Source organism: Acanthaster planci, linkage group LG12, assembly GCF_054643075.1.
Source record: "Acanthaster planci isolate LZ-2023a linkage group LG12, COTS_SCS, whole genome shotgun sequence".
NCBI lineage: Eukaryota > Metazoa > Echinodermata > Asteroidea > Valvatida > Acanthasteridae > Acanthaster > Acanthaster planci.
The window spans coordinates 7,029,782-7,056,836 of NC_141788.1; the positions used below are offsets into that span (position 1 = coordinate 7,029,782).

A 27,055-nucleotide genomic window follows, 5' to 3' on the forward strand; every position below is an offset into this window, starting at 1 on the left:
CTTCATTACAATAGCAACTTTAAAAAGTCACCAAGCTTTTCTTTTGTTTTCATCCGCATTGCCCTTCATTTTTTTTATACATGCACTAGGCCCCCTACATGTAGCTATTTTTTGGCCGGGTTTATTTTGCAATCGTTGCTTGCTCTATTAATCAATACACTTAAAGGCTCAAATTTAGTAGTTTTTGAGGACCCCAAGATTTCTTTTCCACTTTGCATATTTTTCAGAAAGGAATGAGAAAATATGCACATGTACACATGATGTTTGCTGTGCCCCATGGAAATTATATGACCTTACTGTCAGGGTGGGATAGGGCTGAGTCAATTTGAATAATTCACTATTCGAATATTCAACCTTCAATTCGATCGAATATCCAAATATTCGTTCGTACCGACCGGCAAATTGTTGATGAACAATCCATATACAAAATCAGTTGCAATAATGCACAAAATTGTACATACTTCTCATGTTTGGGAGTATCTCCAGCCATGAGTTAGCAAGATTTAGAGACGAACAATACTTCTTGTCCTTTAACATTTTGTAATGAGTAAATTAATTTTTGAATCGTTGTAAGATTTTATTTGAGTCTGCTTGAAACAAGCCTCCATAGTGCAATTTATCTCATTAAAAACAAAAGAAAATTCTCCCCTCATTTTCATAAATTTTGCATTCGAATATTCAAATTCAGAAAATAATAATCAAATATTCGATAGTCAATCAAATATCTGGATATTCAGATATTTGACACAGTCCTAGGGTGGGATAGGGTTTTGTGGTGAGGGGAGTTGTCCTGGCTCTGAAAATAGTGCACCCTGGGAACTACCAGTAGATTGCAAGCTAAAATCAAGAAATTTCCATGAAATTATGTAAAGAAGTTTTTTTTGTTTGTTTGTTTTTGTGTGCTTTTCTTGTTTTGCACTGCTAATAGCTGGTTTTTGAAAAGAAAGGCTGTGTAGAAGATAATTTCAAGCAGTTGTGATGTAGGTGTAAGCAGCAGATCAAGTTATGTCTGCTGACGCCACCTGAGGGTGATGGTCATGTACCAGTACATGAACATCAGGTACTTAATGCAGCACAGTTTGTGAACTTTGTGGAGATGGCTCATTTCAGTATAATTTTATCCTGCTGGGTAGGCATATGCATATTATCTACATACATGTACCTTCCACTTGCGCATTCTACATTTTGAGTCGGTTCACTGCGTTCTGGAAAAGAAAATCAAAATGAATATGAATGAATATCTTCAAGGTGCATCATTCTAAGCATATAAAGTCACAAGAAGGGCAGTGACCCTGATGCAAAACATGACAATGCTTGTACTGCCAGCAACTTTAGAATTAGTGATTTTTTTAAGTTGTGACTGAAAATAAACACCCAGTGTGTCCAATTTATGAATGGATAATTTAAAGAATGTTTTAATGCTAAATCATTTTTTCTTTTAAGGAAACTGGTGAAGGTTCACTTGTCTAGAGATTTTGAAGAGATGCGAAGCATTTTTGCTGTTTTCTTTTTAATGTTGTCATTGTCACTTTGTCAAATGGCTTTAGAAAGAACAGTATATTGGATCAATGGTCAAAGTGGAGTTTCATCAACATCAACAAACTTCCCCTACTTTTGAAACCTTCCCTTCCTCCGAGGTAATGAACCCCATTTCCTTGCAAAATTCCTTCTAATTTAACAGGTGAACTTGTATACTCGCTCTTGCCACTCAAAAATTGTGATGGTCTCATTCACATTATTTCCACAGATTTTAACCTCAGTTCTCAATACATGTACAAGTACTTCGTCAGTTTACAAAGAATTTGCACACATGCAGAATAAGTACACGTACTACTCATTGGAATGAGTTTGGCCACAAAAACACTCAAATTAAAGGCCACACGAAACCCTGCACGCAACAAAATAACTTCCAGTTGTGTGTTTTCATGAAGTGTCCCGGCACTAGTGGCCAGTACTCAACAACTGGGACCAGGACACCACTGTTGATTCAACCTATCCTTTTCCCACAGTGCACCATTCTTTTGATACTCCCTGTTCTATGTGGGATGAATAAACAGCAACCTGACCTTTGGAATTTGACTGCTGTGCTATTTTTTTCCTCGGATGTTCGCCAATCGATGATATTTTGTAGCTGAATTGGGCCCCCAGATTTTTTTTTAGATAAGAGTTTTCTTAGTGCTTTTCGATATTATTGAAGAGCAGCAAAGTCACCCGGTGAATAAAATAATAGATTCTTTAAAAAAAATGTATTCAAAAACATTGCAGAGAATATGTGCAGAAAAGTATGTCTTTCCTCTTCATTAAGAATGGGACATACATGTGCCCTATAAATATGAGTAAAACATACATGAGTAAAACATTTGTACATTTATATGCAAACCAATCAAAATCCTCTGAAATCTGAAACTGGATAGGTCTTTTTGTTACTCGTTATAAAATTTTTTATGTTAACATGGGCATAAATGTTTGTAACAACTTCTTACCCTTGTTTGTCTTTGATAGAGGTACAGTTGTGTACGTTCACATGTGTGCATACATGTACTCTCAGAAAATGTTTCCACCGTGTTCATCAATGAGGCATTTGGCTTTTACGATCAGGGGCCAATTTCATAGAGCTGCTTAAGCACAAAATTTGATTAAGGGGGGAAAAAACTTTGCTTAATAAACAAAGGTTACCAGCTCAAACTCTATCTGATTGTCATGCTAACCAAAAAACAGCTAAATACAATCCTAAAACAATATACATCACATGGACTTTTGGCTGGTTACCTGATTTATCAAGTAAGGTTTTCTCGCGCTTTAGCAAATTTTGTGCTTAAGCAGCTCTGTGAAATTGGCCTGAATTTGCTGTTTCTTCAAATGTCATTTTGCAGTGGCATCAGTAGCATCATTGTGGAGAATTAGAGGTTTTGCGTCCTTAGAATATAGTTAAAAGGCATGAATTCCTCAAGCTTCTCTATTCTGTGATCACAGTATGTCCTGACCACGAGGGAAGACCCTCCATGGTCCTGACAGGGGTTCTTGCTGTGCAACTGTTTTCAGGGGTCTTTAATAAGGTGCCCACCTGGGGTACCCCTGAAGTGGATGATACATTTGTTGTGACAACTGCTCACTTAACTACATGCATTGAGTACTCCATCCATTGATACTACTACCAGGAATTTCAGGCTAAAATACAAAACAAGAAAGCCAGCGTGCCCGGTGCTTAATTTTTAGGCAGGTTCATTGTGACGGTGTGGTTCATCTCCAAGCCAGTCATGAAAACAAAACTCACTACTCCGGAAATCCAGCCCTGATGTTTATTCCATGCCTGTTATACATGGACAAGTAATTGACAAAGCCTTCCTTAAATTGAAAGAGATGAAATAATAAGACTAGCTGGAATCTGTCCAGTGTAAATGACAGCAAATGCCACTGCAGTGAACAAGATAATGTAAACAGCAATAAATATAAAACTGGGTAATTATTTATTCATTACTCTAAATAACCTCCCTACTGTAGCCTTGTCTTGTTTGGAAGAATCAATTCGATCGTCAGTAATTATCAATTAGTGCTGTACTCTCATATGCTAGCCTACACACTACGAATAGAAAAGTACATGGGTGCGTTTCGTGGTGTCCATTATCAACATTGGGAGCGCTGCTGTTGGACCTACACGTAACATGGATGGTGACGGCGCATCTTCGCGCCTACCCCTCCTGGATCAGTTCTTGGGCTTCGTGGCTGATACTGTTAACGCAGCGGGGCTGGCGTCCGGGCTGATAATGCGATATAAGAGTAAGTGGCATTTGAAGGAGCGTGGCCAAGGCCTTGTTGGAATGGTGTCAGGAGGTACATGTAGCTCTTTACTGCTGTCACATCGTCGCTTGATAACAGATTGGATTTGCCTCCCTTGGTGCTGCTACCTGATGTAGGACAGGCGTTATGTATATGATGTATGCGTACATGCATGTACGTTACATGTACTTAATGAATTTCATGCAGAAATGATATTGATTGATTGTCTTGAGTTTAATTATCAGGATTGCCACCTAAGTACAGTGTGCTGACAGTATCCAATATGCATGTACCGGGATTCGTGTACATGTATATGTACAGCATGTGTTGTACACATTGTGTGGTATATGCAGGCAAGGTATTACTATATATGTAAAGCGCCTACTTATACGTTGTACTTGTACATGTTGGCCTACATGTGAATCAGATAGTCTTCACTAGGATGTACAGTGTACATGTAACATGTTGTCTGTATTTCCAACTGTTGGTGAATCTTCTGCTGAAGGTAACAAATCTGAAATTCTTTCGTAGGTTTGTAAGCAAAATTGAAAAAAGAATGTACGTGTATCAAGTTCCTTTCTGTTTACATTCATTAGCTTTGTGTAAGTGGGGTGGACGGATTGTGTTATATGGTTGAGAGAATTTCTGTTGGATTTGAAGACAGGAATCGGTCCCAAAGCTGCTTTGATGGTACTAATTGCTCTCTGTCTGACGGGCAAAAAGTAGGCATGGTACTCTCTAGACCAGGAAATGCACTGCCTACATGTATTTGTGTACATGTACATGTGTTCTGTCAGGTATTCAAGTTATGTGTTAGTTGGCATTGCTGTAGGGTTTATTAAATCATATTCATAAGGCAGCCTTGGCCCACTGGGCATTCTCTGTATTCAGTTGGAGGGGTGTTTAGACAAGGTTGCTCAAAAAAGGAAAAACTGTACATTGCACAGTACTTCCTTGTACCAAATTACCAGAACCTGTACAAGTACTGGAAATTTGTGTCCAGGTACAGGTACATGTATAGGCCTGGGGGATCACGTAACCTTTCTCAGCCCTTGCTTGTTTAATGGTGCAGGGAGGCAGTCCCAGGATGTTCAAAGGAAGAGCAGAATAAGAATATTGCCGTCATTTGTTGCGAGACGGTCCTGCAAGAGGTGTTTGTTGTTTCTGTTCTAGTAATGATATTTTGTTGCTGCCGAGTGCACTTCTTGAGTCGCGGACTGCTTCATCGGCCACTTCACTGGTCGCGCATGGGCAAACCTCTGAAATGGGCTCCCTCTCAACTGTAATCCCAAGTTGCACGCTTTACATTTTTCAATGAAAATTGGGAAAAACTCAGTTTGCGATACTCAAGTAAAGAAAATGCAGTTGGAATGTTGCAAGGGTGGCATTTGGGTATTGCACACAAAAGAGTTACAAAGACAACGTCAGTTTTGTTTTTCACAATTTTACAAGTTGAGTAATGCAAACGCTAAACTGGGGGTGGAATTTTTTTTTCATTCTTAAAAAGTTCTCAAATGCTGCACAGCGAATGATTCCAGTGCTTTGCACACACTCAGCAACTACAGTAGGTTGTATCTACAGTAAAATCACAAGACCACCTCATCGGCACACCAATTTTATCCAAACAGTTTCAAACTGGTTTTCATTGGGACCCTGCGAATATAAATTAATACAATAGTTAGAAACTCACGATGAAAGTAACATTGACAAATAGGACAAACATATTTACAAATACAGACCAGTACAACATCATACACATTAAAAGGCATTAATTAAACACTGATCATGGGATGGGCGAAAACCCTGCACACAAAAAAAACCCTATGGGAAAAAAGAACACGGGGAAATTCCCGATCCAGTGAACATTACATGTACATACATACTTGTATGTGTGTACTGAGTTGATTGGCATACATTGTACATGTACCGTCTCCACAAATACATTTTAAGTGTGACCCTATCGTACCGGGGTACATGCTGAGTAAGGCTGAAATTGGCCCATTCCATTCCTACAGTAAACCTGCTTGATGTCAGCATTGCATCATCTACAGTGTACATGTATGTGCAGGTGTACAGATGTACATTGGACATGTAGGGATGTAGTCAGTATACCTTTAATTTGGTTGAAGGTATGCACATACAGGTATGTGCATCGTTTGAATCTCATTTCCTACGCAGTTTACATGTACACATTTGCAGTTCTTCCGCTTAACTGCCTTCATTCCATGCGACAGCTGGTGGCTATTTTTAGAATGTGGTAACCAGGTCAAATTGTTCTGAAGGCAAAGTGGATTTTTGGCACACACAGGTACAATGTACATGTACATGCACATGTACTAGCCTTCGTGTAGTCATGGACTTGAATATTAAATGTTATTTCTTCCATTGTGTAGATCAATTAGTTGGATGGCTTACATTTTGTTGACGGATCAAAAGAAGAGTTTGAAAGAGGTTCTAGTCATGTTTCTGTTGTTCATTTGGTTCATCAGTAACATTAAGAAATTAAAGAGGAGCGTGCATTGTTACTGTTTTAACATTTTAAAAGGGGGGATGGCAGGTTATAAAGAAATATGCAGTTCTTTAACATTTATAGGAAAGTATTTTACTTATTTTTTAATGGTGTTGATATTGCCAAGTCACCTGAAATATCATTAAATTTAAATTTGATTTAATGAGAGTGGAAAGGATCTTCCAATGCAGGCCAGTGAAACGGACATTAAACAAAAACAATGAAACTGACATGCACATGGAAATGAATGGATAACATAAAGGAGCAAACCGAAACCTGTCTCTTTCCTTATCCTTACAGATTCTAATTCTTGGCTTTTTAGCATCTGCCTGCAGGATTTCTGGCTAATGCCTTGAGATATCTGTACGGCAATGAGATACTTGTATTTGAATTGATGAATTTGAAGATTCTGGGGAGTTTGGGTCATTTGTTGGAGAATTCAGGACAAAAAAAAATTGGAGACTTCTTTCTTTGAAAGTCACATTTCATTACTTAGTATTTTCTCCTTTTTTTGTTTTGCCTCATAAATTATAATGACATTTACTGTACATCTGCAGCTTGTCATTCTGCATTCTGGTCTTACCGGTCCATGTTCATGTATCTGGTACCGGTACATGAAAAAATGTAATGTGAAATGATGCCTTCAACCGATACATATTACAGGTATTCCAAGTAACACCAAATGCACGCTGTAACAGTGCATATTCACTAAACGCTGATACATCTGAGCTGCTTGCATATTTATTGGCTATCCATCACTGGAATCCTCGCTGTCTGATGCTAAGCGTTGCCTCAATGATCTCCAGGGGTTTGTTTGTTCTGACATAATAAATTCATGGGAGGGGGGGTTCACAGGAAGACAGATCAACAGCTAGGGCTATTTTTAGCCAAACCGTGCCACTTGGCGTGATCCGTGAAAATGTTTATACAGTTCTAGGGCATCATACTTTGTAATTCATGCATTTAGGATATCAAGTTACTCTGCATATTTCACCTCAGACTTGCTTAGAATCAGGAAAAAAATTATTACTTGGGTTTTACATTGTCTTTTATTAAGACTAATAAGAGCATACTTATGCAAACGTGCCAGTAGATGATAGCTGTGAGAGAAAACAATCACAATAAGAAGTGTATTCTTAAACTGTCAAGAATCAAGAACTCTTCCCTATGTACATCAAGCAATACTCTGAATATAACCTGTGGTTATTCATTGTCACTGTTTTTTCCATACACTTGATTCGCTTTTCGTCCCATCTTTAATTAACCCTAACGCCCTAGGCTCTTGCACTTACCTGTATATATCGTGTGTGGAGGTCACCCGTACCAATTCTGATAAAAGTAAAAATAGACTCCTTTGTGCTCTAGTGGTCATGAAATTCACACAAAATTTGACATTTGTGTAAATTTAAATTGCTATCACACTGAACTTTGAGGGGAAAATTCCATTTAACCTATCAGACTTAATTGCCTTTTCTTTTCAATATGAATTACTTTGTACCAAGTCCTTGCTATCTCTTTACACCTGTTTGCTGTAAAGCTTATGCAGTGATGTAATATGCCTGCTTCGCATGTATTGCAGTAAATAAAGATTGGTGAAATTTTTTCCTTGCTTTCACGCTTCTGCTCAGTGCTGCCAGCTAATAATTGCCTGCATGAATTCACTTGTTCAGTTTCATCTGTAGTTGTCTTCTGCATGGCTGTAGCATGTACATCTTATTAAGGTTCATGCCAAATCCTAAGCTTCCGCAATCTTCCAAAATCTGGTTCTGAGCCTTGTTTAATTTCAATGACATGAACAGTCCCGGCGCCATGTCTTGCTTGCGGGCCCAATGTTAAAAGTTCTGAACAAGTACGTGCACATATACTGTACATTGTGGACAGGTCATGTGTATTTGGATAATTACTGCACAGTGTTGGATTTTGGGGGATTCAGGAGGGGTGCTTAGATAAATACCAAATAGGCTTGTGAATGCTGCTTTGAGACAGTAGGTTTTATTCACCATGTTAGGTTCGAGGTTAGTTTGTGGTCAATTATATGGTACATGTAGTTGCAGCTTTTTGGGGGGCAATATTTCATAGGTTTTGAAAGCTGTATCGTCATTAATAGGATTTACAAAGCCATTTTGTTCAGTTAGAATTGGTACATTTGTGATTTGAAATGTAATTAATTTATTTTGTTTTGTTTTTCAAAATCTACATTAGTTTGAAATAACTACTTGTCATACAGTTAGTTTAAGTATATTTACTTGAAAAAAGTTACATTTTAAACATTTACAAAATTTATGTATCTTTATGCTTGTATTTATGTATGCACTTGATTTAGTTACATGTATATGAATACTGATAGACAAAATATATGTCAGCTGCTACTTACACAGTGCTATTAGCCAGTGCTTCAATGACCTGAGTCACTGTTGAACGTTTCTTTCTGCACTGGTATTTTCAGTCGCTACCTCTTTGTATCTTTTTTATACGGGTGTTTCAGAAAAGTGCGCCACCAAGAGTTTACAACGCGTTGACCCATCACAATGCGCGAAATCTGTCGACCCAGTGCGCATTTGGAAAGGGTCGACAGATTTTGCGTGTTTGATTGGACAACGTGTTGAAAACTCATGGTCGCGCTCTATTGTGAATCGCCCATATTGACCTCTGTCTATTTCCCAAACACCCATGCACAAAATCAGCACCGGTGTGTTGTGTGCAAGCAAAAATGCCCATACCCTTCCCCTGTATGTTTTTGAGCCCCAGATGATGTCATTTTATTTCACCAGCCTGTGTATTCTGGCAAGTGTCAATCCAGTTGGAAATGCCGGATTTTCCTGGACTGTTATGAACTCGATTTATGTACGCTGAGTTGAATCAATTGAATGAATACAAATTCCCCCAATTCTGAATATGGTACACGTAGTTTGACCAAGTGAATGTTGCCAGAGATTTCATAAAAGAACAGAAACAAAATCCTAAATACAATCATTTGTACATATACAGTGGAACATCGCTATACCGAACACCGCTATACTGAACATTCGGCTGTACCGAACATCGTCCTTGGCTCACAATATTTTGTGCACAAAACCCACCGAACATTATGCAGTTGCAAATCAACCGAGATTCGCCAAAGCATGCATCAAAGATCGATCCTGAGCAGTAGCTTCACGACTTAAAGGATAAACTAAATATCAATTTTTTAACTCAAGATTTGATAAAAAACAAAAATAACACATACATTTCTGAAAACCTCAAACATGAATGCAACGGCAAAACATCACGAAAACAGCAAATCATAGTATCACAAGAGGATGCACTTCAGTTAGAGAGGGCGCTATTCAACATGGCAACGAAACATTCGGCAGTTAATTTCGCTATACTGAACTACCGCTGTACCGAACATTTAGCATGGAACCCGTCGTGTTCGTTATAGCGGCATACCACTGTAGTTATGATGTGATGCTTTACCTCCATGCAAGCCATATTACATGTACTTGTATCTCACCAAACAATTGTGTCGAGGTATTCATTCATGTACATGTACAATATGCAGAATGTCCATGGACCATCACAGTGTATATGTACACATGCTCTTTCTGGAGACAAGCATGTCCACACATTGCTTGTGTACAGGTGCATGTATTGTACATTTTACGTTACCACATGAAAATGGTTTTCCAGACACAGACAGGAACACTCATCTCGTTTGTGTAGTTCCCTTGTGTAAATGTCAAACACATTGTATCGGATTCCCTAAGTTCATTTTGCTGCTCTGAAGATAAAGATGAGTGGGGCATGACTGGAATAACACTTGCTGAATACAGAAGACACCAATTTGTGTCCGGCGTACAGGCCAAACTCTGTCCAAATGCCCTCAGCTCCTCAGCACCGTTCTTTTTGCCCCCTCGAGCATACCCTTCTCCCCTTTGAGCCCTACCCCCTCTCCCACACTTTGTCTCACACTAACTGTTACTCTGTTCTCTTTGCATGCTTCACACCCTCACGATATTTCAGATGGTCCAATCACGCAAGCATCATGTAGGTGAACCCACTTTGGTTTCTTTCTCTGATTTCTTGCCGACGGAGCATATGAAGCCTTTTTATTTTTTGCTTGTTATTACATGTACACCACCAACCATCATATCGTCAGGTTTTTGTTGTTAATGCTTTTTCTAGGTATTGCCATAATGTGTCTTTTGTTTGTATTGAGAGCTGATTTTGTTCATTTTGCTACATGCGCATGTAGACGCTAGTTACGAAGCCAGCCATGCTGACTGAGGCTGCATCCGAATCTGTTGTCTAGAGCTTGGTCTAGGTCTTCACTCCGTTGGATAGGTGTGGAGATGTACAGACAGTAGACCTAGCCAGAGCTCTGGAAGCCGGTTTCAGACATGGCCTGAGGCTGACTTCCATGAATTAGAATTGTTCATACATGTAGATTCATGTTTATTTGACCTCCCTTTACCAGGGTGGCCTGTTTGAACATGCAGTACCTATTGCCATAGGAAATGATGATATCAAAATGTACATTACGGGGAAATGCCAAGCGCATGCATGAATGTCGAGGAAATATCCTGTGAGGTTATTTTATTTGTCAACACTCAGTAAAAGCTGTTTCATTGATGGGATTCATTGTTGGGAGAGGTACACGCACTCTTGACACTGTTAAGATTATTTACATGTAAATTGCAAACACCTCTACATGTGTGCCTGCCTCTGTCAATAAAATGTACATGTGCCATAGACCATACATGTACATGTATATTGCGGAAGCTCATATTAGGCCAGGAAATTGCGCTCGTGTTGAATCATCATTTTTGAATATGGCTTGGAAAAATGAAAAGCGAGAGCTTTGGATAAAGATACTTTTACAGGTATTTGGGGTTTCACTCTAAGGATTTATGCTGCATGCGTGTGATGTAAAGTGTGCCGCACATCTCCGTAGTATTTTGTGAAGCCAGTCGCTGTAATTGCCTTTACTGAAGTTAAATCACAAGGGACAAGAATTTGTTGGGTGAGTGAGACATGCTTCATGTTAGCCTAAATAGGGAAAAAGTATGGGGCATTTGCCATTTTAGGCGACATGGGGCAGACATTTTTATTCAGTCTGTGTGATGGAAGTATCACACACTTCAGCATGCTAAAACTTAATTGCTATGTGGCAGTCTCTGTGTACGTGTTAGTAAGAGGCTTTTTTCCACCTGCATTAACCTAAATGTACATGTACAGTTCATCTTGCAAGCTTGATACCGTTTACACAGTTTATCTTGAGTGCATTTCAAAGTTTCATCTGACACCACCTCTTGCCCTTTGCAGCCTGTAGATAGGGTGCTCAGTTACACACACGTTTTAGATCCACCAGCTTGACTCAATCAGAGAACCGAGACCTGAGGCCTCCTTTGCATCCATTCTTTTGAAAAATCCAATCCGATATTCTTGGGCTATTGAAAAGGTCTCCATGCAAGGTACATGTACCAATACGTGCACGTCCTGTACAGTTTGTAGCAGTACCGCTCACGTACGGGTGCTCAAATGCATCCACTGATGCATTCTAACAGAATCAGCCATTTCTGCGCGGTCAACCAGATGCACCGATATGCAGGTGTACATGTAAATATAGCCTTGGCTGTGGCAGAATGGGTACCAGTCATATAGGTCAGTGAGGTCACTGGGGTAAACAAATTATTTTGCAAGAAGCATGTATTGTATGGATACTACAGGAGTTCCTTTTCAAAACCAGGGTGACTTGAAGGGGGCTCATTGTACAGTGTACATGTAGAGTTCTTTCTTGGAGAATTTGTAAAACTTCAGAAAGCTTGGTGTCTGTCATGTGATGTTTGTTTTAAAGCTGCTGTTACAAAGCGTGCATGTACAGGGTACCGTACATGTTGTCCACAGCTCCTTGCTTTATTGCAGTCTTAATGATATGCCTGTGGAATGGTTTTCAGTCACATATCACTCTTTCACCGCGGTACTTCACCCTGATCAATCTTCAGCAATTTTTTTCCTCAGTTCTCTGCTATCGAACAATGAAGGTCCCCATCAAAAATGTAAACTTTGGAAACTGTGCTGCGTGAAATCTCAGTTTGGTAGGATTTACCAGCACGTCAGGATGAATTGCAAATCCCTTTGTATAATTTAATTTTATGACATTATTTTTGTTGACACAGCCTGCATTGTTGGCTTGTTGAATTGTGTGACATGGCAGCACATGTCCGGTTGTTTGTCACCAAAATACTTTCAATCCAGCAAGTTAGTGCTATTAGTAAGTTCCTCACCACTTTCCAATACTTTTGTTTTAGTGACTCGAACTGGAACAAAAGATTTCAGTAAGTAAATTCTTCCCGACTTTTTCACAGTTTAATCCAACGCCATCCCATACAGTGTTTGCGGGATTCCGTTTCTTTCTTTACACTAATGTTATATTTGGACCCCATGGGAGTTGTTTTTAAAACACGCATCACCTTGGCAGTGGGCATTTGGCTGACATACATGTACATTGCAGTCCGATCAAATGTCCAATTGAGAATAATACCCATATGATGTACATATGAACATGAATTTGCTCTGCTGTTGTTCTGCTTACGTGTACTGTTACCTGTCTTAAAGTGTGCAAGTGTTCAATTCTACTAGTGTTGCCTTTAACATTTCAAATAATCAACTACATTATACATACAGACCAGCCCCCCCAAAAAAAGATCCCAAAAGCTTACTTTGAAACATGCTGTATGCACAAGGACATGTTTTAAGTTGCATTTAATGAGCAATTTTGTTTCATGTCTGCCTCCTGCCAAAAAAAAATAATAAAAATTGAATTCACCTGTTAGCAATAAGGCATGTGGTCTTGAAATAGAGCCAGCGATGTGGAAAGCAAACATTCCCGCTCCATTGTGTAAGAATTGGGTGTGCAATGCATGAGGCCCTGATTTGTAAGCACAGGTCTTTGATTCGATTGGATAATTAATAAACGGTCATTGTTTAAAAATCTCTCCAAAAGTTGTGCCCAATTCACACTGCAGTTTACATGTATATGATGTATATTGCTGGTAATAGCTGAATCACGGTTCACCGAAAGATTTGGACATGGCATTATCAGACTTGTGTGTTGCTCCTTGACCCCAGGGTGCCCTACCTGAAACAGATTTGATTGGTCATGGGTGGGAACAGGTCTTAAAATAGAATCGGCCCATGGCGTACGGTGACAGGGGTCAGTGTGTAAGCACCTACAGTAGGATTTCCTCACATCTCGGAAGGTGTTAAACCAGTGATGGCTTTGACGCTGACTCTACAGTGAAGGTGTGGAAAGGGCTCTGTGCCATATGGTTCACCACAAAGCAACTGAGGGCATGTCTGTCCCTCTTGGAAATTGTTCCTGAACCAGCAAGCATGACTGAGATTTTCTTAACTTCACTGTCATTGTAGATAGTGTACATGTGCATACATGTCCAGATCATGGCTGGTGTGGTGGCTGGGAAATACATGTCACACTGCTCTCTCTCTATCTTTTGGCTGTGGTACACTTTCAGTAGTGGATGCAACACATGTCGAAGACTCTCCAGTTGTAGAATATCTGCCTCTATTTTTAAGTGTCGTCTCTCTTTTCTAACAGTCCCTGTCAAGTATAGTGGCTACTTTGAAGTATTGAATCATACAGTGGACGTGCTTGCATTCAGCATTGAAAAATTATTGCAGGGCAGAGGATGCAATGCTTATGTATGCGTTACATGATATAACTGATTTCTGTTCTACAATTTTTTTAAGGCACATGAAAGATGTCTTGACTGAGTGGGTATTTGTCATCGGGATATGTAAGGCTTGACATCTGCGGTACATTTGTTTGTCATCTTGGCAGAATTGTAAATACATGTACATTATGCATGGAAAATGTGGGTGCATTTGATCATGTGTTGGCTTCCAATAAGCTGTGTTGGTTATTGAGTGTGGACATCCGGGTAAGCCACAGCCCCTCCTGATAAAGTCCGCACTGACCTTCCTGTCAGTTCCGTTGGCCTGCAGTGTGCCGGTCAAACACATAGACCATTGCTTCAGCCGGGATTAACCAACCATCCTGGTCTGTTCCAAATAGCACAAATGGTCTGCACAAGGCTAGCTTGGCTTCTCCATAAGAAATAATTGGGACGTGTTCGCTGAATGGACTAATCTACCGGGGTAGCGGGGGAGATTCTGTTGGGTGCATTCCTGGCTGTTGATGAAGTTACTCAGACATGTTGATACCTTCAGAAATAATTCCCTGGAATCAAACCGTTACATGTACATGTAGATGGCCAGAAAGTCAATGTAGCAATATAGACATACAACGTACATGTCAGCCTACCAGTATATTTTGTGATAGCCTTCAGTAGTAAACATCCATGCTTATTCATAGCTCACTTAAGGTGGCTCACCAGAGATTTGATATCAACTATTCCATGCATTAAAATTGTGCAGTTAGTAGGTGGAAAGATTACATGTAGCTGGGAAAAAGTGCAGCATGAATTAAAGAGTTCTGAGATGTCACTTGGCATATGGGAGCACATGTTCAGTCTGCCGTGATGGTGAATGTGTATGTGCCTGTTGGAAATTGGGATTGCTACGCTGGCAGGTTTATTTTTTGGTTCACCTCCGCTGAATGCAGAGCTTGCATACTGGGGATGTACCGTAGTGTAGATAAAGCATAGAATGTGTAGAAGCACATTCATCCACTGTAAATGACACCGAGTCGTCCTGACAGACTCTGCATTTTGCGAGTGATACAAAACGTTCATTGCACTTCACTTTCCAATATTCCTACAGTTCGTTTGCCCAGCAGCATGCCTTAATTTCGTAGCGGTGTTCTTATGCATGCCAGCTTGTAGTTAGCTCATACTTTTCATATCTGTCATACAAGGATTTACATGTGTGCTGAGTAGGCATTCTGCATGCATTGCATTGCATGCATCATAGAGTGTACATGTACATGTACAAGTACACAATGCACACACATTGATATCACCCAGCGCTCATTGTACGTGTACATGCACATGTGCAGAAATCAATTTTCCATGCATGGCTCTAGATGGCACATACGTACATGTTGTATTTTCAAGAAGAAAAAAAATGGCAAAATTGTCTTTCAATATGAAAAGAAAGTCATTGGGGACAGTTTTGGCCAGTTAGGAATCAGACATTTTGCAATCAAACCTCTGGCACTGTCACTTGTATGAAGTTTCTTGAGGTTTAATGTACAGCAACTCAATTTTAATGTTAATGTGATACTTTCACTCAATAACTTTAGGTGGCAACATGGAGTACACTCAGTACGAAGGTGTATTGATTTTGTCACCCATGTTTTGCCCATTGAGACTTGAGATTGCAGAGTTCAGTTTTTCAGCTTTTTTTTTCTGCGAAGTGAATTTGTTTCCATTGATATTTTTTCATTCCGTTTTGATCAACAGTGAAAAACTTCCTTCAGCAAGCTAGAGAAGAATGCCAGAGGAAATGGGACAGCCCCACACAAGTGAGTACGCCAGCCTAATGGGGACTGTGCATGAACACTAGAGGGCGCTATTATCGTAAATAATGGCAATGCCTGAAGGGCACTTGGCTTGGCAACACATGCTGTTCACCAATTATTCAGTTTTTCATGTGTATCAGCAAGCTCAAATCATGTCCTCCCCCACCAGGGGTTTAGCCTGTGTAACACATCGGCAGTTACCGATGTTTTAATAAAACTGACCAGTCAGATCCCGTGACTACTTTACGCTCTAAAAAAGGTCCTCAGTAATGGTTGCAAGGTATTATGCAAGCTTTGCTTGCGCAAAGTAAGTGCTCTGTTACAGTTTGTTGCCAACAGTAGCTTGTAAAATGCTTTTGCCAAATCAGAAAAGACCGTAGTCAAAGGAGAAGAGGATTTTCATCTTGGTTAATCATTTCTGTGGTTGTCATTTACATTCATGTACATTGTAAATCAATTAATACCTGTGCACTGATTTGTTTAAATCCCAAGGTTTCAGTGCCATCAGTGACCAGTTGTCTTTGTATTGGATGTTTTCTGTTCTGCAGAACACAGCATGTCTAGATGACTTTGAGCGGTTAAAAACCCTAGGGACTGGTTCCTTCGGCAGAGTAATGCTGGTCAAGCACAAAGCCACTGGAAATTTCTTTGCCATGAAGATCCTTGACAAACAGAAGGTATGACCCAAGAAAACACACAATACTGGTAAACTACAGCATAAAGTATTGAATACCAAAAATCAGATGTTAAATGGTGCATTCCCCTGTACACGTGCATGTCTTCAGGAGAACTGGATTCTGAAATAAACAAAAACCTTTCCTTTTGTTGGCCCAGACTCTGATTTGTAAGTAGCGTATGTGGATGGGATTTTCCACCTGACATTTCCATTGTAATTTGGGCAAAAAATATTGAGTTTCTACAGATCAGTTCCCAGTTTTGTCCAGGAAGTGCCAGTGTTAGGTGTGCTTTGAGTTTGAGGTTTTGTTCTCACAGCTTCGGAGGATCTGTCGAGTTTGAAATACCAAACCTTTTTATCCCTCCCCTGGTCTAGGAAAATCGAATGTCAATTAGGAAAAATGTATAAGGTGCCCCTTTCCACTGTCACAACAATTATTGGTGCTTTTCACAAACCTGCGAGTAGTTTGCTTTTGTAATGTTGAAAGTGGGAAGAGAAGTTAATGACGTTTGTCACTTTGTGACTTGTGACGCTACACAGTTCATGAGCGCTCGTTAACAGTAGGGCTGATTACCAGACAGCAGAGCACAGGTGTTGTACCATAGAGGTAGGTATGAGTGACCGCACTCATGACCCCTGCAATACCTACCACTGCGATGGCTATTTTTAGGTCTCGTGCTTACAGCCACACGTTGGTTCTTGTGATTAATGAAGCATGATGAAGTCTGGAAGTCCATGAGGCCACGGGTAGATGGGAATGAAAAAAAAAAAATCCCCCCCAATTGTGAGTGTCAGTTTCATTTTTCATGCATGAGCACTACCTTATGAATCCACTCTTTTGACGAGAACATTTAAGAGAAGCCCTTTTCAGAGTTTTTTGACGGAAGTTCCTTGTCAATTTGACTAATGATATCAATGTTGTGTTGCTACGCAGTACACCATACATGAAAACCCAAAGTAACAAAATTCATTCAGTGAATCCACACGTCTGTCGAGGTACATGTGTGCAGTCATTCAAGGTGATTATCTGCAAGTAAAAATAAAAATTATTCCTGCACAACTGGAAAAAATTAATTTCAAGAAGGACAAAACAAACTGACATGTTTTATTTACATGGATATGTTATCAAGTTGACCTGTGCCTTTTGAAGGGAATATCTTTTATCCACCAATGGCATTCATTTCTACTGTCCTAATTTAAGTATTCTACATTTCTTTCAGTAGTTGGTCAGGCACAGCACCGATCTCTCTTTATTCCTCAAATAAACAGACATGCCTTTGAAATGGAGCATATCGCTTTGAACAGAAGAGGTTGGCAGTGCAAAGTTTATCATTCAGTTTGCCTAAATTACATTGCCGCCTTCAAATCAGCTGTCATGTTGCATTGGCCGTAGCGCCCGTTGTTTTTAAAAATGCCATTGTTGTACCAATGCAGTTTAATGTTTTAAGGGATTCGGACAGGTTGTGAATCATACTACCAGGGCAGTTCATTGTGCTCTACTGGCACAACTCACAATTTGGTGCCATTCTCATCACAGGTGGTGAAATTGAAGCAAGTAGAACACACACTCAATGAAAAGAAGATCCTACAATCCATCAGCTTCCCTTTCCTTGTTAGCTTAGAGTTCCACTTCAAGGTAAGAAAGTCGATGCTATTAATGACCAGGGCCCAAGTTCACAAAGCCACCAAGCGGTGTTTGCTTAGCAGACTCTTGTGCTAAGCAAAAAGGAACTGTGAACTGGTCCCAAGTAGTATACTTTGCATGGCACTTTAGCTGATAACTTGATTTGGCTAATCAAATTTTTTGCATGCTAAGCAGATTTCTGTGCTTGGCAGTTCCATGAAATTGGCCCCACATTAATGAATCTGAATTGGTTTTAGCAGAATGATTGAATTGAATATTCTGTAACTAAAAGGACTTTTCTGAACTGTTTACTGACTGAAATATGTAGGTTATGAAAGTCACAGCCCAGACGTTTGGTTCTGTGGGAAGCTTTTGTCCAAGCTTTTGCTGTGAGGCTTTTATAAATTGATATGACTGGATTACACAGCTCCCATCAGGTTTGGGGGACTTCATGAAAATATTAATTGTCAGGTTTGGAGTCATAAAGCTGGTTAACATGTTTGCTTCACAGTAATGCAATTTTCTGCGCAAGTGTTCATTTGCTGTTTTAATTGAAAAGAATTCTGAAGCATCTGGTAGAAAATGTTAAGTGTTTTTTCAGGTAGACTTCACATGTTAATGTCAGGAAGATTCAAATGCCTCATTTCTTTGATGAGTTTCACTAGCGGCATTGTTAAGTGTAATTCATTGTGTTGCACAGGTGCTTGTCATGGCAACGTTTTGTTTGGACGAATCTTGAAACGCATGGACTTGTAGAATCAATGTCTAAGACCCATTCCAGTGTGTGGCCTTCACTGGAAAGGCAGCTGTTTGAGACTAGGAATCATGGCTCGATCGCACACATGCAGTAGGGTGCCAGGAATGAGGACGGGATTTTTTCCCCATGAGTTATTTGTTGGTTAGTCATTGCTGTACGTACATTTGTATTCATTCACCTTGCCCTTTGAATGCCAAAATTGAAATTTGAATCTGTGATTTTGTTTTTCACGTGGGAAGTGTTTACAAGACAATGACTCTGTAATGTATATTCAAATGATGAGTGGAGATTTACGCTGGATTAGATTTGATTAAGAGAGATTGAAAAGAAACCCTCTGAGAAGAACATGAATAAACGAAATGGACTTCTGAGGCAGAATTTTCTGAACTAAAGAAAAAAATCATACTGAGGTGTTCTGGCCAAGTAATAACTGGTGATTGAAACGTCCTCCTACCCTATAATCAACACCCTAATGAGCTCACGGAACGATGACGCTTCTGAGGAAGTCACTGACCCTTGCTTTTACTCCTTCATCAACCCCCCCCCATCCAAAATCACAACAACGCCTTTGGTGGCTTCAGAGAGTCATCTCGCGCGATTGATAAAAATCTCATCTTGGATTGACCCCAGCACCTCAGATCTTGCCCTAAAGGAGACCGACCAGGACCCCAGCTGAACGTGACCCACCCCGGTCTGATCCCTTTCCTGCTTGAAGTGAATATTTCCTATTTTAATCTTTATCCCATTCATCCCTGGCTGTTTATGCATAGACACGGTCCCAGTGAACCCAATCTGCCCAGGAATAACTTCTCTCTCCTGATGCAGAGATATCCCTCATACTACTCCAGCTTTAAACAGACTGTAATACATTGGATGAGAAACAGAACATCATTCAGTTCTTGAAAAATACTGTCAGGCGAAGTAAACCTTCATCAATGTGGAGAGTGGGACCTCTAAAGTGTTCACTTGTTGGTTTGGGCATAAATTTGCATTAAAAATGGTGTCCAAAAGAAGGAAGTGGGCGTAAGGCACCAGGTAATATCTTGGAAAGTAATAATTGCCCATGCAGATGTCATCATCTGGTACAAAGAAAAAATGCAGTTTTAAAGCTATAAGTGTTCTAACCGGAAAATTCATCTACAGTTTACCAACCTGCGCTTGTCACGTCCACGTTCCAGTCAATGTATCATAGTACAGTATGCATCTCATTAAAAATATTGATAATAAAATTGTACCCCTCTGTATTTGCCAATTGGAATGCTACAGAGTGCATTACACATGCATGCACTTGTGAGGTGCTGGTATCTTGTTACGCGGAAGACCCTGAAAGGCTTTGAAGGATCACAGTAATGACACGTACATGTACGCTGAATGATTCAGACAGTTTTGAAGGTTCACCATCATCCATATGGCATAGCTTCTCCCGCTGTTCTTTACAACACTCTCAACTGTCACTGTGTCACGTTTCTTCATGTCTTCTCTCTTGGCACTGTGTACCATAGCTGGAGTGCATGTATGCACAGGCTTCTCTCTACTGCCCTCTGACCTTGTCACCATTTGGATCATCTGTGCAGTAGTATAAATTTGCAAGCTCCTTAATAATGTGTGAAATGTTTCAGGCATATCGTTCATGTATATTTACATTGTGGGCATGAAAACAGTTAACTGCAACACAGGGTTTATGAAACCACCCTGTAATTGTGTACAAGTTGTCACCGATATTAGTGTCTCTTTATCTGTATGCTCTGGTACCGGTAGATGATGATGTCATTTTTTTATGCTAACTAAACAACAAACAAACAAACAAAACCTTACAAGTGTATTTGGTATCACTTTGTGAAGAGATTTCTTTCCTGAAACTGTGCATAATAAAGACACAGATGGCCAGCCATGTGTAGCAGCATTTATTGAATGTTGGACAACTCTTGCAACTCTGAATAATTACATGACGGTGGCACAGTGCAACCTCACCTTAGAATTAATTACATGTTGCGCCCATACAGTAGTTGATACCTGGAGAGGAAATTGAAATGACAGGTCTGCCTCAACTGTGTCCAGAGATGAAAGTAATGGACAACATAAAATGTGGCCACAAAAATCTTGGACAATATTCAACGGGAATCAACAGGAAATGTGGATATTTTTTCTCCCACACGTCCATTTTCATCAGGAGGCCAAATAAGGTGATACATCAAGCAGAGAGCTGAATTTGCTCTGTTTTATAATGCTACAGCAAATTCACTGGAAGATGGCCTTATGACTCATTTTGTGGCATCCAGTCACGAGTGTCAAGTCGGGCTCTTTCCCCTGTTTTCTTTTCACGACGAGTCGCAGGTTGGGATTTTCAGCATTGTCATATTTATGCATACAGGCTAATCAATTTCATTCCACTCCAAACATGCTGGAAATTAGATCCTAATATTTTCTTCTTAGAATTCGTCTTTCTTCTTCCCTGAAATTGTTTGAATGAAGCTTTTGCCGACTGTTTCTTGTACATTGGACTGTACGTGGTTGCTACTAATCTCAAGCTTCGCTTAAAACCCCCCCAGAAAATCTTGTCTCTCAGCACTCATGAAAAGTGGCCTTTTGCTTCGGTGACGGTGATGCCGTCTGCTTGCGTAGATTACATCCTCCTTTATCTGACATCGCCACGGCAACCTCGGCCCATAGTAACTGTCGCTACACCCTTCCTTCATCGTTGCACACTTGTCGCCCAACAGCCAAACCTAGTGGGGGTCTTTTCAATGTGCGTGTCAGTTTGAATTTTCACGAACACCAGAGCATTAAAAAAAAGAGAAAGAATGCGTCTGAGTTTCTATTAAAGCAGCCACGATGAATTAGTTTGTTGAGTCTCGTCGACGATAACCACCAAATGACATGCTGCATTGAAAATTAATAACGGCAAGATGCAGGCTCCAAGAGCTGTTGAACGCGTCCGGTCTGACGAGTGCATCAAGATCATTAAGGATGGCCTTGGTCTAGCTTTGTAACAGTAGGGTGTCTGTAATTACACGATACATGTATGTGAGCACTTCTGGTTTACTGCTCTGTGCACTTACATACATGTGCATGTACAGTTATTGTAAATTCATACATACATGTACCATGTAGATGTAAACAGGTGAGAAATGTAGCAGTTGCCTCTTGGATGTACATGTACATGGTTCTGCGACTCTTGTTTACGAAATTAGATGTTGTCATAGGAAGCCGACCTCTACTGACCACAGCAAACTGATTGATTTTATGCTGTGCATATTGATAAGTGGAAATGCAATGTATATCGGCATGTAACTTTAAGTTACTCTGCCTGGAACTGCTACAAGTATACAAGGTGGAAGGGAAGAAAAAATTTAACTTGTGCTTGTGTGTATTCAGATGCTTAATATTTAGGAAAAAACAACTTACAATGTACATGTTTTGATCTGTTCTTAGACATGTATATTTTACATATCCCTACATGTACATTGTACACTGTGTAGAGTGTGGGCAGTGCTACTATATTAATGAAATGTAAATGAATGAAAAGGAAAGCTACAGTTGTTTGTCGTCCTTGAATCTTCACACACTCAGAAAGATTCATGAGTGCTTACATTTTCAAACATGCGAAACATGTTTTCTTGATTGCTACATGTACCACTGAAAATCCCATCAGTCTTTTGATTACCAGTCTTCTTTTATTGGTCCATGTAAAAGTAAACCAAAGTATATGTTCAGGTGGAAATGGGATCTTTGACCATGTGTTCTTGGATAGCAAAGACTAGCATACACCTGTCATACAACTTCCACTTTCTGAGTTTCTGTCCAAACTTCTAATCAGTTATTTGTGGTTGCATTGATTGACTTGTCATTTCTTGTATTGTTCCTCCTAAGGACAACTCCAACTTGTACATGGTGCTGGAGTTTATCCCAGGAGGCGAGATGTTCTCACACTTACGGCGGATCGGGAGGTTCAGGTAGAGACATTCATCTGTCTTGTGGGGGAGTTAAATTTTACAGGTGTTCGGTTACATATTCTGGCCAAAGTTTTGCTTGGCAGTGGATGAAAGTCCTATCAAAGTGTCCTATGCTTTACGGTGTTCATGAGCGATACTTTCCAGATGTGTGCCGAGCATTGATTTTTTTTCCTGAGTCACTTAGTGGACAGCTTCAAAGGTGGAAGGTATTTGGTATTTGAAAAATCTCCTTCCATTGATATTAAGACAAACATGATGTTGCCTGTGTGTGCTTTATTTTTGTCAAATTTCCGCTCAACCAGCACAAGGGAAGACAGGTGCATGTTGAAAAGGACATTGCTCTCATGTTTGCGAGAAGTTTGAAACGGCATGTTATCAACCTCTGTGGCAAAATAAGCTGTTGTTTTTTCCTGCTGTATGTTATTGATGGACATACTTTCATATATTTTTCATCTTGTGTTTGCGTTTACTTTTGGGTTTTGTTTTGTCGTTTTTCTGAATGGTTATCTACTATCATGACTGTAATACAATGAGAACACAAATTATTCGTTTAAATGACAGTTTTCCTTTTGTCTTGAAAGAAATGTTGAACTTTTTGCATGACTCAGGAATTATTTTGGATAAATGCCAGTTTGGAGAAATCGTTCAGGTGTTGAAAATATGTACATGATCAACTTTTAGAAAAGCTGAGAAAAGCCACTTTTCCTTGGATCATTTTATTGCTTTTTATTTTTCCTTTCCCCCATGTGTGCCCCACTATCATGAAACTGGTATACAAAATTGTGTGTAATTTGAAATCTTCCTACACTTCTGATTTCCATTTCCCCGCCTGCTTATTCAGAATCATTGCTATCTCCATAAAGGCACTCCACCTTCTCTCGCACCCCTCCTCCCAAATTAATCAAATGACCCTATCTTGGAACATACTCCTTCAGCTGAAGGTAAACAATCAACGCCAAATAAAATGTGGAGGGCACAGCTCCAAACAACCCACTTTTTTTTTCTGAGAAATGTTCATGGAAGACGAGCAAGCCAGATGTGTCTCCATCATACTGACGCAATTACTGTCGGTGACACATGAGTGATCGTTGTCTGGACTGTTTGAAAACTCTACATGTAGTTTTCTTCATTTCTTTTTGGCTCTTCTCCCCAGTGAACCCCATGCAAGATTCTATGCAGCGCAAATTGTCCTTGCGTTTGAGTACCTACACTATCTGGACATCATCTACAGAGATCTCAAGCCAGAAAACATACTCATTGACAAAACGGGCTACATCTCGGTAAGATGGCAGGCACTACACAGTTGAAAAGCCCCTCCCAGGCACAGCCCCATGCATATGTGCCGAGTCTCATTTGCATATCTAAAACAAAAACAAAAAACAGGTTGTGGTGGAAAAATCAGGGTTTCCACGGTTGGTAAAAATCCAGGGGGGGGGGGAGTTATCCTTGAAAGGTCTTAGAAAATTGGGGCAAATAGGATGTCTTGGAATCGTTTTGTCATGAGGAAAAAGTCATCGTAATGCCATAGAAATCGAGATCATACAAAGGTTATTTTTGTTTGGCAGCTTTTGGTGTAGCAACAGAATAATGATAAATTTTGCAGGCTATCCTTGTCAGTCTGTCGTAATGGCCTTGGCAATCTTCAGTTTATGGTTCCAAAGAACTTTTCTCTGCAAAATTGTGTTAGATGTCAGGGAACTTGTCGCCTGAAAAAAGAAATCCAGGGGAAAAAACACAATTTTGGTTGGTGATGCACTGATGCCAATGCATTTCGTTGGCAGAGGCTTCGGTAGGACAGGTAGTTAATGCTCATGCTCAGATAATAAGCAGTCGGCTCAAGCCATCTCTGTGTGTGTGTGCCCGCGCAGGTAACAGACTTTGGTTTTGCCAAGAGGGTGAAAGGCCGTACGTGGACGTTGTGTGGGACGCCGGAATACCTCGCCCCAGAAATCATCCTCAGCAAGGTGAGACGACTCTCCTGTTGACTCTTGCATGTTTTTGTTTTTTTTGGTAGAACTGAATTGGAATGAATCACATTGTGTAGAGGCGTGTTAAATTGTGACATCTCATTAATTGCAGAGTTCGCTGTACTTTTGGTACTTAAGAACATTAACTGGAAAGAGTACATGTGCATGATTTCCACTAATCCCAGAGTAGAGTCGAGAACGTCTCTAAAACCATCTATTTTTCTAAGATAGAGCTACATGTAATTAATACATGCCCATTGTCAGCATATCTTTTGATAGCAGAATCTTCTGTTTGTCCTTGACAGGAACTTTTATCTCTTGTATTTTTGTCTAAAAATTTAAAGTACATGTTAATTAAACAACAGCATTTTGGGGGGTGGGCTTGAAAAAGTTTTTTTTTTAATTTGCTCAGTGAATTATGATTTTACTTTCTGCCTTTCAGATTAATCCTTTGTAGAAAATTTCAAAATTCATTTTTCCCCCCATGTCCTGCGTAAGAAAAGTTATTTGGTGTGTTGGAAAAGAGAAAAATCTAATTCAAATTATGTTGAAATACAAAGCAGAATGTTGCGTACAAAATGAGTGGGTTTTCCTATAGCTTTCCCAAACAGTCCCAAATCCTCCAATTTTAGCATGATTTGACATACATCCTAGGGTGTTAAGGTCAATTTGCCCAGGACATAAATGTGAGCTGCATGGAAAACATTCTGCCCTCCCATCTGGAAAATGATATTTGTTCTGCCATTTCCGGTTTTTGACCATTACTGCCTCAAGGCTTTCAGCATTTACATGTATGAAGATTCCTTCCAGGAAATCTCACCCCGACTGGGGTAGAATTCAAATTTACTGCGCGTCCTGGGCCCGTATGTTTGTTTGTAGTCCTCAGATTTATGAACCCTGCTCAGCGGTGCCAGCAGCGGTTTAAATATTTATGTGAATCTGTTATTCATCAAAGATAAATATCCGCTGACAATTTCTCTGTCAAAATTAGAAAATCAAAAATTACTTGCTGAGCTCTGAAAAACTTGTTTTTAAAAAGGGTACGTGGAAGATGATTGTATTTAGTTTTTAAAGCCACTGATGACAGCTGTAAGGTTGTTATTGCAACCAGGAATAAATCCTTAATCATATTGCTATTTTTGTTTTGTTTTTTCAGTCCTGGATTGTGAAAGTTTTTTCAACCATAAAAAACAACTGAGTATCTTCTTCAAACCAAAATAGGTTAAGTTAAAGATCTCATTACTATTTGTATTCTATCAACATGTGGCCAGAGGTCACACATGTACCTGACGGCATCGCGCATGTGTTGTACATGCACATGAAAACCTAACAAGAGGAGGCCTAAGAGACAAGAGCAGCTGTTGAATGAAAAGCCTCTGAAAGAACCTTGCTCCAGCAGTGGGAATTCTCAGCATTTTTCACCCATGCGTGTATATTATCCATTTTCATTGGGTGCCAAAGTGGGTGATACGTGTACATCCAAATAGAGAATTAGGTTTGCTCCTCATGTAAACCCCGAGCGGAATGACCAAAAATGTGCCCCTGCCACTCATTTTGTATGACCTGGTCACATGTACCGGTAAATACCTGTACCATATTGACGGTTAATGGCCAAAGAAAGGTAGCCCAAAGCATGAATGACAAGAAAATACCACACAGACTGGACTTGTTGTTTTCCAGACAATCTCAAATGATGTCTTCTGCAGCATTGCCAGAATTCAGTGCCTGGACATGTTTCATAAGTGCCTGTGCTACATGTAATGATGTATGGTACCGCTACATTGTACATGCACACCCATTGCATGTACATGTACATTGTACATGCACATCGTCTGGAGCTCTGCATATTATAATGAATACCGTGGTAGCTGTGACATTTTGTTGCATGTCCATTGACCAATCAATGATAGTATTGTGCGTGTGTCTGGCACGGTACGTTGCAGGAGTGTACATGGAAAACAGTGTGGCATGGGACCAGCCCTTGTTTTCTTTAGCATTTGGCCACATCATACATCACAATGATCCTTTGCCGATGATATTGCTTGAATGCGGGGGCAACATGCTTTATTATTTAAGACCTGGATTGGTACGACGCAGGATATCGACCTGTGATTCGGATACTATCTGAACTTTGGAACTCACCTGTCGATTGCCATTTCAAAAAATGCTAATTGTGCTGTTTGGACCATTTTTACAGTAATTTTCCAGTGTGAAAAATAAACTGTCAACAGCTGTTTTTCAAATTGCAGAACATACCAATGAATTTACAAGAAAGAAGTTTTTGTGTCTGGTGTTGATTGCTTTCCATCTC

At 39.9% G+C, this 27,055-nt stretch overlaps 1 protein-coding gene across 12 annotated transcripts in view; it reads left to right on the forward strand.

The window, feature by feature from the left end:
• Positions 1–27,055, forward strand: part of LOC110977700 (cAMP-dependent protein kinase catalytic subunit alpha-like) — a 61,432-nt gene that overhangs the window by 25,893 nt on the left and 8,484 nt on the right. For 4 of the 12 annotated variants that reach the window (XM_022232040.2, XM_022232038.2, XM_022232044.2 and 1 more), the window contains 6 exons: positions 15,709–15,770; positions 16,316–16,444; positions 17,981–18,079; positions 22,695–22,777; positions 23,931–24,057; positions 24,646–24,741. In XM_022232040.2, the coding sequence (XP_022087732.1) occupies positions 15,709–15,770; positions 16,316–16,444; positions 17,981–18,079; positions 22,695–22,777; positions 23,931–24,057; positions 24,646–24,741 (596 nt within the window). Of the gene's footprint in view, positions 1–10,288; positions 10,313–12,576; positions 12,604–15,708; positions 15,771–16,315; positions 16,445–17,980; positions 18,080–22,694; positions 22,778–23,930; positions 24,058–24,645; positions 24,742–27,055 lie in introns of all 12 variants that reach the window. The other 8 variants (XM_087144196.1, XM_087144195.1, XM_022232039.2 and 5 more) reach the window with 3 other exon arrangements.